General features: G+C 38.7%; 1 protein-coding gene across 1 annotated transcript in view; it reads right to left on the minus strand.

Annotated features, from left to right (window-relative positions):
• Positions 1-15686, minus strand: part of UST (uronyl 2-sulfotransferase) — a 175194-nt gene that overhangs the window by 61828 nt on the left and 97680 nt on the right. Inside the window, exon 5 of the mRNA XM_026100281.2 lies at positions 3901-4054. Coding sequence (XP_025956066.1) covers positions 3901-4054 — 154 coding nt within the window. The remainder of the gene's footprint in view (positions 1-3900; positions 4055-15686) is intronic.

Consider the following 15686-nt stretch of genomic DNA (forward strand, 5'->3'; position numbering starts at 1 on the left):
CATTGATAATGTGGTATTTGCTTTACTGAAGTGTATTTACCCTAAGAACTTTAGTTCGACCTGCAACATATTCACTAGGATGCATTTAAATTCACTACCATGAATTTCTCTCATGTTATGCAAACAAAAGGTAGGGCAACCCTTGCATGAGAGTGCTTTAGATTCTCTCTGAAGTGGCTGTCGTCATACCAGACCATTATCCTCTATATAATAAGCCACGCTAGCATTGCCACTATTTAATCTGGAGAAGCTTGGAAGTAATCTGTTTAGGTGACTGACAGTAACTCACTTCAGCAGAGTGAGTGCCCTTTCCAGGCCAAGGCAAGGAACTGGCTGATCTGGGTGGAAAGTCTCACATTGCAGCAGCTGCCTGTACCATATCTGACTTGTGAATAAAGGACTTGTTTTCTGTCTTGGCTTTGAAGAAGTTTTGGTAAACACAGACATCTACCGAAACATTTAAAACAACTTATCTGAGTCTTGAATGAACGTTTGTTTTCTCTGGAACAGAGTCAAAGCCTGAAGCTCTATTCAGAGAAAATTTCAAATGATCAGCGGACAGTGGAAATTTCCATCTCTGTTTCTGATATTTGTCAGCAGTTCAGATTTTCAAAGTTAAAAAATAGCACCCAAAGACCTAGAAAGCTTCAAGGGTTTTTTTTCACCCCCTTTTTTTAATGACCAGAATTGAGGGGAGGGAATGCCTCCATTGAAAGACATCACAACCAGATGACCACGTAGGAGTCTGTTGAGTCAGAACGTTAGAAAACCTTATTTTAAAATGCTTTTCTTCCCTTATTTAAGAGCCCATTTTGCAGAGGTGCTGAGCTCCCACAGATTCACACTGAAGTGAAAAGCACTATTAACCCCCGAATATTTCAGTTGCATAACAAGCGCACCCTCCCTCCAAGCAAACCTTGCTCTTCTGCAGCCAGAAAGGGAGGAGTTACTGGACGTCGGTAGACATTTACAACTTCTCCATCTATTTTGGAAGTTTATATCTGCTGTCAATACTAGACTTCTCAGGCTCTTAAGCAATGAGCTCAATATTGCTGAGCAATGAGTAGTTTTGTATTTTCCTAGCTTTTGATTTGAGGCATAATAGAAGAAAAGTGAAAGCTTCTTGTATCCTCCCACCGTCGTCCTGTGTCTGCCCATGGTCAGGCACATCTCCTCCCAAACACTTAGGTTTAATACTGTGATCAGTAATAGAAACTATTTAATAAGATAAATAACTCATAAAGCATTTGAAATGCAGAGATCACCTCAGTCTAAGCTTATCCTTCAAGTATTCTCCTGTAAAAAAGTAACGCTATATGGTTAGTTTTCAATTAAAAAAGAAATCTCCAGGAAGAACTGGGAAAAGTACGAGGACAGCAGTCAAGCCAGCCATCCCTTGTGTGCTACAAGGCTACACTGGCCTGTGGGCAGAGGTAAGACCAACTGTGTATTTTCTTCATAGCTATTTCAGGCAATTGATTCAGCAGACTTCTGAAGCTACCATGCCATAAAATCCATTACCTGAGTTTTAAAACATATGTCAATAGAATTCCTCGCACCAGCAAGGCGAAGATGGAAATGCAGGCATGTACTCCATTATTTGGTTGGACAGCACAAGCCTTAGAAAAGCCTCACATTCCAAGCAGTTGGCTTTTGTTAAAATGAATCACACTGGCAGTTGGCCTATGCTTTACCCTGACAAGAACAACAATCCGCTTTGAGCAGCACAACTGACGATCGGACTTTGCCAAGGAGGGACGAGGACAGATCCAAAAACATTTCCAGGCTTCTAATACAGATTTATAAACAGAGAAGATCAAAACAAAAAAGCAGAAATAATTTTTAGGAAGGTTGCCAATGGTGTCTCAGAAAGACAGACTGCCTTTTGAAGAGAACCACTAGGCTAATGATCCCAACAGAATGGCAATTTTTATTTCCTTTTGATTATAGCTTCCATACTGATGTGTGCATGTGTGTGTGATTTTTTATATATACATATATATATATATGCACACACACACAAATATATATATAATACACACATATATATGTATGTGTGCACATATATATAATTAAATATATAATCTCCTAAAGCATATCCCAACACACATATGAAAATACAAGGCCATTTCCTTCTATTCGTTTTTAAAACAACACAAATATAACAGGAATTTAATCTATTTAGTAAGTTCCAGTTCTGTTTGAAGGTAAAATTTTACCTACTGTATATATCATGTCTTCAGAATGGAATAAACTGCACAGCTGGTAATGAATCAGTATCCACTCTTGCAAAGTAAATCAGTCTTGAGAGGTGCCAATCACCATACGTTCCACTTCAAATGAAAAGTAGGGATGCTCAGGGTGAAGTACAGATTGTACCGCTAATGTTCAATTTTTTTAAAAGGAATGTATGACAGCTCTAGCCAAGTAATAATACAGTAACAGACCCACCCCATACACACTACTGCAAACCCTCTGTCCCATTCACGCACCAGGGAACAAAAGCCCACGTACACAACACGCAGAACGCAAAACTGTTGAGCCTGCCTTCCAAACGTACGCACCACGATGTCGAAACCTCAGCTGACTCAGAGACCTCTTGGGTAACTCTAGCTATATAGCAAATAAGAAACACTTTGCAGCATTTTTGAAATGAGTTTATAATTATATAGCAGATGTGATGAAAGTTTAAAGCTATATGTAGTTACACTCTGAAAAAAGAGTTCCCCTCCTAGTTATTTGTGATTTATAGACTTGTTTGTCATGCAAAGCCCTGTGAGCAGATAAGAGCATTAAAGTCCAAAAGAAAACAGCACAGTTCTGTCATATGGAAAAAAAACAGCCTTCCTTGGATTCATCTGCCCTCAGCTAGGACTGAAACAACTGTCTGGATCTTTATTGCTCCTTCAATACATTTTTTCTCTCTCTTTATTCTCCAGAAGTCATAAGCCTCCTTGACTTTATTTTGGCATTAAGTTTGGGCCTGCAACACTTCATAACAGAACATCTGGATGATGAACAGAACTGTCCTGGACAGTTGTGCCACTGAAACCCTGCAGGGTCAACTGTGGTTGAAGGCTGAATCCAACCAAACTGGACTTCTGTTATAGGGAGGATAAGATTTGACCCCATCTTTTGGTCTTCTTTTGGGTAGAGCGTGTACACTAGCTGGTGGTGCGTGTGCAAATGGCAGAGGTATCAGGCATCATGCAAAGTGATAGCCACTCTCGTTTCCGTGTTTCTCATTCAGCATCTGTACAGTACTTACCACCATGGGAGCCTGGCCTGTGACAGAGGCTTATAGGCATTAGGACAGTTCAGCTGTTGCACAAAATTAGAACTGCTGTAAGAATAGCAGCTCAGCCACCATTATTATTACCTTTTTAATCTAAAAAAGGCAACAAAATAAAACCAAGAACTGAGATATGGGAGCACTGGTGTGAAGAACACTGTACAACTTACCAGCAAAACCATTAAAGGCTTGGGCTCACTTAATTGCTCAATCTCCCAATTTCCTCTAGCATAGTTATTGCCTCCATTTCAATCCAAAAATCTGTCCGAATATTCACAGTGATAAATACTCACAGAATTATTATGACAGCTACTACGCAGTCCAGATCCAAAGCCCATTGAACTTAATGGCAGGGTTCTAATTCAATGGCATTTGGAACTTGCTGCCAGCTTATATGAGATAAAACTGGATAATTAAATTCATACGCAACAGTCTCCATATTAAAACTGACCAAACTCAGGACCAGGCAATGTGAAGAGAAGTAAAAAGGTGGGACTGAAGGTGCCTCATTCTCACACCTTCCAAGCAGCCAGTTTTGAACATCAGCATTACCTAACTACACCGGGAAATCAGAAACATTCCACTAAAAGCTGTTTGTTTAAACATACCAGGTATCTTTCCTCCTGCCTCATGCTTGGGGTACGGATCATATGATTCTGTTCTCCTCTCCAGTCTCCAAAACGTCGAAAAAAATAATTGGATAAAAATCGATTGACAGGATCTCTAATAATATTGATATACACCGGCTGGTCTCCTCCAAACCTGGTGGAAAGAAAAATGGGTGAACCTCATCAGAAGGTTTCAGACGGATACACATATCTTTCAACTGAATGTTTTCAAGCTACTCTCTACACAAGCTGATAGCTTTTATACGGCTAGAAGTAAAACTGAGAAGCTTATGACTAGTTACCAAAACCTTGTAAAGCATGTAAGATACCTTCAGAATTAAAGGAAAATATAATACGACATTAAGCTATATGTACACTATAAACATTTTAGTTTAAGATCATATTTTCCCACTTTGTCAATGATTATGGGTTTCACGTTTTCTCCTTGCAGTTTTCAGAGGAAGAACCTTCTGCAGCTGAACTCAAGGGTGAACATTTCTTTTTCTAAACACCCATTTCCCCTCTGGAAAATCATGTCAGAGCAGGAATTGCCTAAAACTAACTGCCATAAGGCAGCCTTGGAATCACCTTCACCTGTGCAATAAGAGTAAAAACCTACACCACCTGCTGGGTTTCAGGTTATACAGTGGTTAAGTAGCACCTTATCCTCCTACAGCACTTTAAGATTAAAAGAAAAAAAAAGTGAAAACTCCTGCTTCCAAAAAGAAATTAGGTATCAATTTCAAGTACACACATGTCCAAGGAAAAGGAAGGGGTAAAAACGGCTGTGACCAGGCTTTGCACAAAAGCAAAAAATCCAGCACAGGTGCCTGCAATTTAGAGATGAGAAGATAAACCAGAGCAACCTGTTTAGCCTGAGCTTACCCTCTTGCTTGTTTCCTCTTGCGAATTATGACAAACATCTTCAGTTTAATGACTGCGATACAAAAGAAGGAAGGGAGGAAAATGGACTTTGAGAAGATGAGGTCTGTGGTTATATCTTATTTTCACAGTGTTAAAATACTGACTGCATATCTCACCTCAGTAAACATCATAATGAGAACAGGCCTAATTGCCAACCCAGGAAAAAAACAGGAAGCTGCTATGTTCTTCCTTGGTCAAAATTGAAGAATGAACATTTGCACACTGGAGCAGGCTTACAGACTACAAATGCTGTCAGACAAAAAGAAAGAGAAAAGTAAACCTATTTGGGTTGAGATGTTCCTAGGATAAACTGAACTTGGAATCTGCCTGAACTAAGAATATGAATTATTTTTCTCCCCTATGTTTCCCCGATTTAGGGGAACAACCCTTACTTAAGCACTAGCTCATGCTTTATTTGGGGAACTTAAGGACATAGTCATATTTAAGTATTCATATGCTGTTCAGATAATTCTCTTAGTCACAGTTCATTTTTTTTTCCTTTCAAAATTCAAAATATTAGATTAGAGGAGAGAAAAGTGAAGACACTATTTAGATTAAAAAAAAACCCTTTTGGTTTCTCTTAATCTTCTGAGTCAGATGAATAATTGAAGATGTACAATAAAAGATCAGAGCTCTTTATAAATATTAAAGAGCCAGCAAAATTATTTAAAAATATGAATGTAAAAGACAGGATAAAAATCCCATACAGTTTCAACTTGATTTTTATTCCACATAATTCTCCATACCAGTAAGTACAGTCTGCAAAGGTTTGTGTATACGAATAACTTTATGTATATAAGTAATCTCATTGACCTCAGTGTTGCAGGATCACTGCCATAATTTGAAAATGCGCAGACAGCATAAACTTTAAAACAACCCAATTAAGAAGGCAGATGCTCCTTGCTTCCTGATTAGTACATAGCCCAATTCAGGAATATGTCTGCATGCAAGGGATAGCATGGATTCTTCTCTGAGCTTGTCTTGGCCACTCTTTTTGCCTCTATTATCAGAATTAGACCTACATAAAAAAGGACATTCCTGGAAAAGTACTACAGGACGTTAAGGGCATTAAGCTTTGACAATATCCATTTAAATAACAAGACTTTGATCAATACAATGTTTCTTAGCCATGACAATTAATTTCTCCAGTGAGAATGCTGGCAATAATAGGTTGCACCTAATTACAGAACATATTTTCCTGCTGTTTGGTACAGATCAACAGTAACTTAAAGATAGAAGAAAGCGGAAAGTAGTAAAGAAAAATGGAAGCAATGAAGACAGCAAGAAGGAACAATAGCAGCAACAAGCTGTTTCAGACAACAAGAGACAGACAGATTTCCAGGCTTTCTAGGGAGAGAGAGACTCCAAGTCTCAGAGATGCAGGAGGCACGACAGCAGGGGTAACCTGGGTTTTTTAGAAGATGCCAGGGCTGAATGTTCCTCTGCAGGAAGAAAAAAAAAAAAAGTAGTGCAAGCAATTATTATTTGTCTAGATACTATATCTACTGTCCTTTCTGAGGTAAAAGGAGGGTTCAGGTTTCAAAACCAACCAACGAAAATATCAAGGCCTGTCCTTTTGCTGGTAAGGTCACATCCTTGAATGTGTGAACGGTAAATTCAGTACCAACGGCTCTGAGAGAAGACACGTAGGCAAGCTCGTCCTGAGAGGACAGCTGAGAAAAGAGGTCATTCTTTGACAAAGTACAGAAGAATTTCTGATTTCTGAAGTGGTGACTGTAGCCTCCCAAAACACAGGACAGCCAGAATTTCTGATTTCTTGCATACTTTAACCAGCCTGGTAAATACTCAGTTGCAGTTGCTCCATCAGGCAACAAGCAGATGATATTTTTTTAAAAAAATTTAGTCTGTTTTGGCTCTTATTCAAATCTCTGTATATTTGCTAACGTAGTTTATAATACTTCAAATTCCAACCATTTGTTTCTACGGACTGTACTGAGACTCTATTATGGAAGCTAAGCAGCAGTTGCATGGCATAAAAAATCCTAAGGGTTAAAAATCAATGACATTATGCTGGTTAGAGAGAGAAAAAAGGGAAATTGATGTGGTATTTGTTTAAGTATGTTCAGTGTATTTTTAGATCTCTATCAATCAAATCAAACTAAATATGATTTAGATCTCCAGAGTGAAACATTTCAAATTAATATCACCTTATGAAAATGCTAATAATAATATACAGTGCTCTCATTATACATCATGTCATCTTATTTATATTCAAATATCTACTGTGGAGGATATAAAAAGAAACCCAGTCATGTTATTCTAGGTATGAGCAGAAGACTTTGCTTTTCTGAGTGGGATTAAGATTGGAGTCCTATATGATCAATGCACCTGGTCATTCTCATGTCCAGTAGCACATAGCTGCAATTTGGTAGAGCAAGTCAGGACAGAACCTCTGTGGACTCCAACAGAGCCATGAAAACGTATCAGTAGATATGCTGATCCTCTGCAGCTCTACTTCTGTATTTATCTTCTCTTGATTTATCTAGTATATGGTATTATATCACATTAAATTTAACTGTTCTGTTAAATATACTTTGGGAATCCTCATCAAAATAACTAACATTTGCAGGTGTCAATGAAAGATACTTAGATGCATCTATAATATACTCCCTCACCTGTTTTTTTAATAAAAACAAAAAAAAGCCACCGAATATGCCAGATGTCACAAGTATGCCTTAGAAAAATGTCTCCGATGAATTCCAATTTTGTTATTTACATGAGCAAAAACTTTCTTCACAAGTTTGCAAACCTCACAAGATAAAAGAGTTTAAAAAAAAAAAAGTCAAAAATTCAAAGTAATTTGCTTGGTTGCAAAATGGAGGATATCTCAGCTCCTGTTATTTTGCACCTAATTTTTTTTAAGAAAGGTTAAATATAAATGTAGTCTTGTCACTTCAGTTCAGGAAGCTGCTGAATTTCTGCTCAGCACAAAATTCTTTGCGCAAGCAGAAGCAGGCTTTTTCACCCCTACAGGCAAACCACATTCTTAGAGGAAAACAAGATTCCCAACTTATTCTCTATAAGAACTTTGGCTGCCTCTTACTCTTTTAATGTAAAGTGTCTTCCCTTAAACAAATGAGTTGGTTGCTGTAAGTTAAATATAACGGAAGCAAATAGGAACTGTCAGTCACCTCATACAAATATGGACAGGCATACTGCATCCTTCTTAGAAAGGAAGCACAGTTTCCTCTTACAGCTTCATACAACTGAGAATCACATGCTGAGAGCAGAGTTGCCGAGGAAGCATTACACGTGAATTGCGTCATGGCTCCGTGGCCCCATCCGCAGCACAGCTTCATGGAAGACCACGCAAAAGCACTAATGTACCACTTTCAGTTTTCTAGGACTTAAATAGATGCAGGTCATCAAAATCAATCCTCTGAAGAAGGTATCTTATTTGCAGAATTAGAAATTAAATGTATTATAACCTCTTGCATCAACATGCACTTCTGGCAAAGCAAACTTCTTCGGTGCAGAAGGCAGCAGCACAAAGCAGCTCTGGGTTTACTCCAACAACTCTCCTTAAGGATAAGCGGCTACATTTTCTGCAAAGATTCCCAGGGCAGCAGGTTGAGGTATTGCCTATGCAGCACTACATGTTACTGCCAGCCTCCAAAATCAAGGCGTTTGTCTTCTTGCTTTTCTGTAGTGCCTCTCTCCTAGCTTTTGTGCCTTTAACTTCGGCTGTGGTCATGTTTTAAAGCTTTTCTTTGCTTGAAATGAGGAGAAAAAAGTGAACCAAGATAAAATTTTTAGTTTCAAAACTGCCTTCCTTGCTGGGCTGTCCTTGAACGGGCTGGCAAGAGAATCCAAAACTCACGTGGTGCAAGGTTGACAACCAAACAGGCAATGCTCCACTCTTTAGTTACCCTTTCTGGAGCTGTGATTTCACTACTAGAAATTTCAGCTTCTGAAGTGACTACTTGGGAAATCTCACCGTTAAAAATACTGAGTCCTCTGGGAATTGCTTAGTAAACTGCCTCAGCCTAGTGAACTGTTAGCAGATCACACTATCAAGCCTTGTAATCCCAAATCCTCTAAATCTCCCAGAATATTTATGTTCTGTTTCTGTCAGCCTTTTACATTTATACATGCTAAACATCCAATGAGGTTTTTTTCTTTTTCCCTATGCCTTTCATTAAGCTAGGGATATCAAAGTAGTTTATAATATATATATATATGCACATATACATACACATACATACATATACACATACATATATATACACATACATCTATCTATCTATCTATATAACAACATCAACATTGATACAACTTGTGCTTGTGACTGCATAGCATCCTCAACTCAAGTGAAACAAATACTTGAGAAGGAAATACTTACTGTGTTTTAATTTGTGTCATGCAACTTAACAGCTGGAAACAAGTAAGGGAGCAAACATTAACTCTCCTCAAAATGCTAACTGCTACTAAAGTCAAGTGATTTAAAATCACTTAATTCCAGATCCCTTGCATTCAAGAGTTTCAGAAGGTGCAGCTCAGATCCCCTCTGAACCACTGACTGAGATTTCATCACAATTTAGAGATGTTCCATCAAAAGTAAACATTGCACATTATATATATAGGCACAGAAAGGGTAATCACAGTCCTATCACCCCAGCAGCAATTCCCACCAAATAAGAGAACAGTGGATACAAGACTACTGCAAAAGTATTACATCACTCAATATGGTGTGTAGAAAAGATGTATTTTCAAAATTGGATAAGTCACATAAAATCTTTGGTCGTGACTTCTTAGGAAGGTCATCACACAGAGGATGTGGGCGAGGGTCAGAAGTTGCAGTGCACTAGGTGTTACATCTTCAGCTTCTCTCACGAATACATTTACTAAGAGCGTTAAGGGGGATTCCAGCTGACTGTGGCAACGGCTGCGTCACACAGAGCTACTCAAGACAGTGCTGGGAATGTCTGTATGGAAACTGATACACAGTACATTTGGCATAGTAAAATAATCACCTTTCAGCATACCCTGTAACTTGGTAGTTCACACTGTGTATACTATACACAGAACATAAAAATCAAATGTAACCCAACCTTAGAACATGGCTGCCATGTCCCAGAAACATACTTTCACGTAAGGAATCAAGCAGAGGTGTCCCTGTGGATATTATCATGTTTGAATATCTGGTTCTACACTAATACGTTAATCTGTGATTCAGAAGAAAAGTGGAAAATTATTAACATTTTCAGATAACGAAGTTTTGAAAGTGGAGAATAATGAAGGCAGTGATTTGCTGATACAGAGCCACTTGAGTCACTTGGCAAGCAAGACACAAGCAAACAAACATACATTTTAGCACAGCCAAAAAACCTCAAAGCATCTAGCTTTGGGCTATCTTTGGGTTAAGCAGGCGACACTCATAGGAAAGGAACAATTCTGCTATGCACTCACATGCCTGAATGGATTATCAGCAGCACGTGAGACCTTACAAGCTAGAATGAGCCTCGTTTCCCTTTTTCTGAGATGCAAGAGTGGAGAGAAGTACAAAGACCCGGCACAGCCCTGATGTGACCACTAACGGCGTTCAGAGTCCATTTTAAGAAGCATGAGAACAAACTGAACAAAGTTCAGAGCAGAGCCATAAGAATGATGAAAACACTAGGAAAAATGCCAAGAAGCTCAGAATCTTTTCCTTGGAAAGAAAACAAAACAGAAAAAAAATGCAGAGAAGGTTGAGAGGTGGCTTGAGCACAGTACATAAAAGCTTATATATGAAAGAGAAATTTGATAAAAGGAGTCTTACACAGTGGGCAAATGTGTTCTGAGATCCAGTGAAAAGGAGTAAATTGTATTTCTCAGAAAAATTAAGACAAAAAAATAACTCACAATTTACAATCAGCATAATTCAGTGTTGGAACAATTTACCAAGGACAGCAGATTCGCCGTTACTGGTAATTTTGAATCAAGACTTTTTTCCCCTCCCGAAAGATACATTATAGTTCAAACCGAAGTAGTCAATAGCTTGCATTATGCAAGGGGTAGAAAGCCAGAAAGACATCAGAACTGCCATGATTCTTCTTTTTGTCTCAGGGCAGGATTAACTATGCAGTTGTCATTACCAACTCCGCAATCCTCATGTATAATCTATTTTGGTGCTTAGCCATCCACACTGTTAACAGCTTTCCTTAATGTCTAACCTAGAACTCCATTGATGCAACTTAAGACCACCACTTCTGATGTTGTTACTTATAAAGGACAGTCTATTCCCTTTATCTTTGCAGAACCCTTTTCATATAAAATTTAAAACCATTGCCACAGTCCCCTCTCCCTCAATTTTCTCTCCTTTTTCTGTCTTTGCCTGTTCACTCTTCACCCACAAGTCTTTTTTTTTTTTCATCTCTGACCATTCTCATTATTCTTTTGGATTCTCTCTAACCAGGCAACATCTTTCTTGAATAAAGTTACACTCAAACTGTTCATGTACAGTGCAAACGTGAGAAACAGAAACACAAACAACAATAAAAAAGGATAATTCAGCTGTTGTGCCTGATCCCACCTTCAATTCTCAATAACCAGATTTCAAGCAAAAATTTTCAATTCGAGAATATCTTATTACCAGCTAAATCAAGGCTAAAAAAATCTATTACGTAAAGAATAGATCCGGTGAAGCTAGGGGAAACAATTCTAAATCAGATAATATTGAAGACTGTGGCAAAACTCATTATGGAGCAATGTTTTACAAAAAAAGGCCCAAACCCTCATACCATACAAAGGTCAAATTGCACTTGTGCTTAGCCTTCCATCAAGCCACAGTTACTATCATTAAAAAAATTAAGCATAAAAAAGGAAAAAAAGATGTAGGAGGGATTACAGCACCCTGTGGCCATTCATGAAATGTGCAGTTTACAAGGCAGACCTCCCATGATGGTAGAAAGTGTTTCATGATGTGTTAGAGAAAAGTACAGATTGTAATGAACACACATAGACACAGTGTTAAAGCTGTGTGCACTAGCTGAGCTGACATTTTGCTCCTTTTAATGGCTTACCCAAATGGCAATAATTTTTTTATTAACATAGTTTTTAATGACATTTCCTAAGTGTGTATGTTTATTTTTTCAAGGAGAAAAAATTCACAACAGGTAACTGCTTTGGTAGATAACATTAAGCTGCAATCAGTGTCTCAAGTTATTAATTTGCGGAAGCACTCAAGCAGCTCAATTCCTCCTACAACTGAGCTGTACAAAATCAATGCAAATTGACTGAATTATTGCAGTTCATATAAAGCATACTTTAGTTTGCATTCAAAGGGGCATGGACATTCAGCATCTTGTCACGCTAGTTCTATGCATTTACCCAGTACACTTTACTTCCAAAAGCTAGTGGAGCATGGTCAAAAAAACATAATAGGCACATTCTGCTAACTATTTATATTCTATGTGGTATTACTTGTTCCAGAGAAAGGAAGAAACAAGAATCCTGAAGTTGTTAATAATATGAGTGTTGTGATAAATATTCCATGACTTTGTTTAAGTGAAAGAAAACAGAATCACAAAATCATTATGGTTTTACAGACTTCTTACAGGTCTATAAAGAAATTTAAAAGTGAAATTCTAATTCCAAATGGAGGGGCCAGAGATGCATGTATAAGTTAACTCATGGCAAATTAAGATAATCTAGTTTAAAAAAATGGCAAACATATACAACCCCTAAAAAAAAAAACAAAAAACCAACCTTACCCTAACAGTGGCAAGTTTCTAAATGTCACACTTTCAAACATCAAGCTTTCAGTGCAGAGAGTGCTCCTGCTTTCAAACATGCAGCTCATTCACATGAAATATAGTCATGATAATGCTTCAAGATTTACCTCCTCTTTGTTTGCTGGCTACTGGCACATTTTACAGAGACCAAGAACAGGGAATTCTGCAACATCAAAGTGCTGTGCTAAACCGCAATTTTTAGAGTTGCTTCTGCATTGGAAAAAGCACAAAACTGAAGAATAACAGAAAAACTGAACAATATTCAGAAATTATGTACAGTTTTGGGCTCAGCCTAACTGAATCTCTCTTTGTCACTGCCCTCATATGATTTATTGCTACCAATAATTCAGAATTTAGGTCAGAGTTGAAGCACATGGTCCAAACATATAAGCACTACTGCATGCAACAGTGTCCGTCCCTATAATGGACTGATTTTATTAGTTAGTTAGTGTTGGCCACTATGTCTGTTTTAAAAAAGTAATGGGAAAAATCAGTAGTGCAGTTATTTAAATATGGAGTGTTTACCAGAAAATACTTTTTCAAGAAAAACAAGAACTTTGCACATTAACTCTACTAATGAGTAACACAAACACAAAAATACTTCTTACGTTGATGCCAGGGACCACTTTTAAAGGCCAGTACCTCCAGGAGCAGTAGACCTAACAAAGCCTCATTTGCTTCCAAAACATCTTGCTCTCCTCCCTGAAACCTACCCCCATGTCTCTCCCGCACCCAGCGGGCCCCATATGGCAGGGTCCAAGCAGGGCACAGCAGGGTGGGGGGTCAGGCACTGGCTGGGGCCCTGCAGCAGGTCCAGCAGCTCTGTTTTACTTGGCTTTCCCTTCCGCGGAGGCACCTGCAGTAGTGTAGCTGTCTCCGAGTCTTCTACGTCCCTTCCAAATTTGGTTTGAAATTGGCCAAAGGGTTCAGAATTTCTTTAGGAATTAGGGATAGAGGAAAATGGGAAGACACACAGAATAGTTGGAGTCTTATTTCCTTGGAAAATTATGCTAAAAGGAAAGTGAAGCCCCCTCCCCTCAGATGCACACACAGAGGGGGAACTAGTGGAACAGGAATGAAGACAAACTCTTCTCATCCCTGCAGACACTAAACTGCAGCTGAAATGGAGAGCTGCAGTCAGTTGATAGCCCAACAGTGCAGAAAGGATGATTCCTCACATCCTAACGCTGGGCATGAATTCATTCTTGCTTAGAACAAACGAACTGAAATACAAGGGCTAAGAAAAATGTAAGATTAAAATAAGTTCACTCTTTGTCTCTTTGCATCTCCTTGCCACATCACAGAAAATCTTTAGAAAGATCACTCCCCAGCGGCCTATGACTACTGCAGAAAGTGAAGAATTCATAACTTCAGTAAAACACGAAAATGCCTGTTTCTCTACCTGGGTGGTCTTTTTAATGCTTCTCACTCCTATGCCTTTACCCTGACCTAATCAGCCAGCCTTCATACAAGCAGCAGTCACTTACCAACCACTGCCAGAGGCATGTCTTTAGATTTCTACACATTCCCTTGTAACGCTCATTTACTCCAGGCCAGGATGGAACAGTGAAGCTGCCAACTCCACCTAACAGTGGTCTGCAAACGCCTGCTCTGAAGAGACAAAACCCTCCATTGCAATTACATGCTGCAGGGAGGAAAGCTGCCTGTGTGCACCTCGAACAGCAGTAATGCAATTCTTGCTGCTTCTATCCCTGCCGCGTGCATTCCTGCCAGTGCTCTTGCTGCTTCTCTGAAGTCTACCATTTGGAGCACACCTCAAGGATCTTGAGTAGTTGCCCAAAGACTGTTATATTTAGTTAATTCATCAGAAGATTACTAAGAGTTCAAGAGGGGCCTTTCAGCAAACTTGAAGCTTCTTCCTGCTTGATTTTTCTTAGTCTAAACACATAGATGACAACTGGTGTTTATGACAAAGCACAGAGAACAAGTGTCAACTATCCTGAATTAGCTTTTTGTGTTTCTCCAAGTTGTTCTGGCTCTTCGAAGCATCTGTAATTTCACAAAATTATCAAAGTACACATCTTCACCTTTTTAGAGTGTACACATTCTCTAAGGTTTGCTTCTGATTAACATTTCAGATGCTTTTCTCAGAAATATTAGCATATAAACCTAAATTCAGAAATAGTCACCTATATCTTATGAAAGATGCAACAAAAAGCAGTATTTTTGGTAATTTAATGGTTCCCACAGTTCTTAAGTACATGCAGCGCTGGCATTGAAAAGGAACTGGAATATCACAAAGGGAAATGTTAGCTGTCATCCTGATCCTGCAACGTGCCCTTTTCGAGCACACATCTATGCATGGATGCAAACCTACCGAATTCTCCAGATCTTCCCAAAGGGAGGTGGCTGCTTCTGCAGTGTGCATTGCAGACCACAGCACAGGTTACTACTGACAACTTCTAGCACTCCTGAGCAGGTGAAAAAAAAAGTTCTTCAGTTATTTATTTTTGTTTGTTTGTTTTTAACATAAGTCAATGGATCTCAGCATTCTGAGAATGCAGATGCACATCAAGAGCTATTTAGAGATATATATATTTTTTAATTGGACAATTTTCTATTTCAAAAAACCACTGCAGTAAGATAATTTTGCTTCTGCAGCTTGGTATTTCATGTATCTCATTTTTTTCTTCCGTTAGTTAATACATTTAAGAACAAGGAGCAAAAGCCATTCCCTTAGAGTGGAAAATGGCAGTTTGTTTAACAGTGACTAGAAAAATATCCAGGAAGCATAGTGGAAAACAGCTCACCATGAGAGTCTGGATTGCTCTGACAAAACTAGCCAACTCTAACTTTAGAAGCTATAAGCAGGTGAGCTGCAAGAAGATTATTTTTCTATGATATATAGCATTAATGAAGCTGACACAGTTAAGATTGCAGATCTGGTACTTCAACTTAGCAAAGTTACAGAGAAGAGCCACCGAAATTAGTGGATGAGGAAAAAATCCAACAGCAAGAGGCTTAGGAGTTCAGTCTCTTCCATGTTACCAAAAGGAAGACTGAAAGGTGTTTGGAGGTAGCAGTGGTAGCAGTGGATAGATGCACTGGGAGAAACACCAGGGAACAAAAAGCCTGTCAATGAATAAAATGCTAGCTTTCTCCAGC

The sequence above is a fragment of the Dromaius novaehollandiae genome, chromosome 3, assembly GCF_036370855.1.
Source record: "Dromaius novaehollandiae isolate bDroNov1 chromosome 3, bDroNov1.hap1, whole genome shotgun sequence".
Taxonomy (NCBI): Eukaryota; Metazoa; Chordata; class Aves; order Casuariiformes; family Dromaiidae; genus Dromaius; species Dromaius novaehollandiae.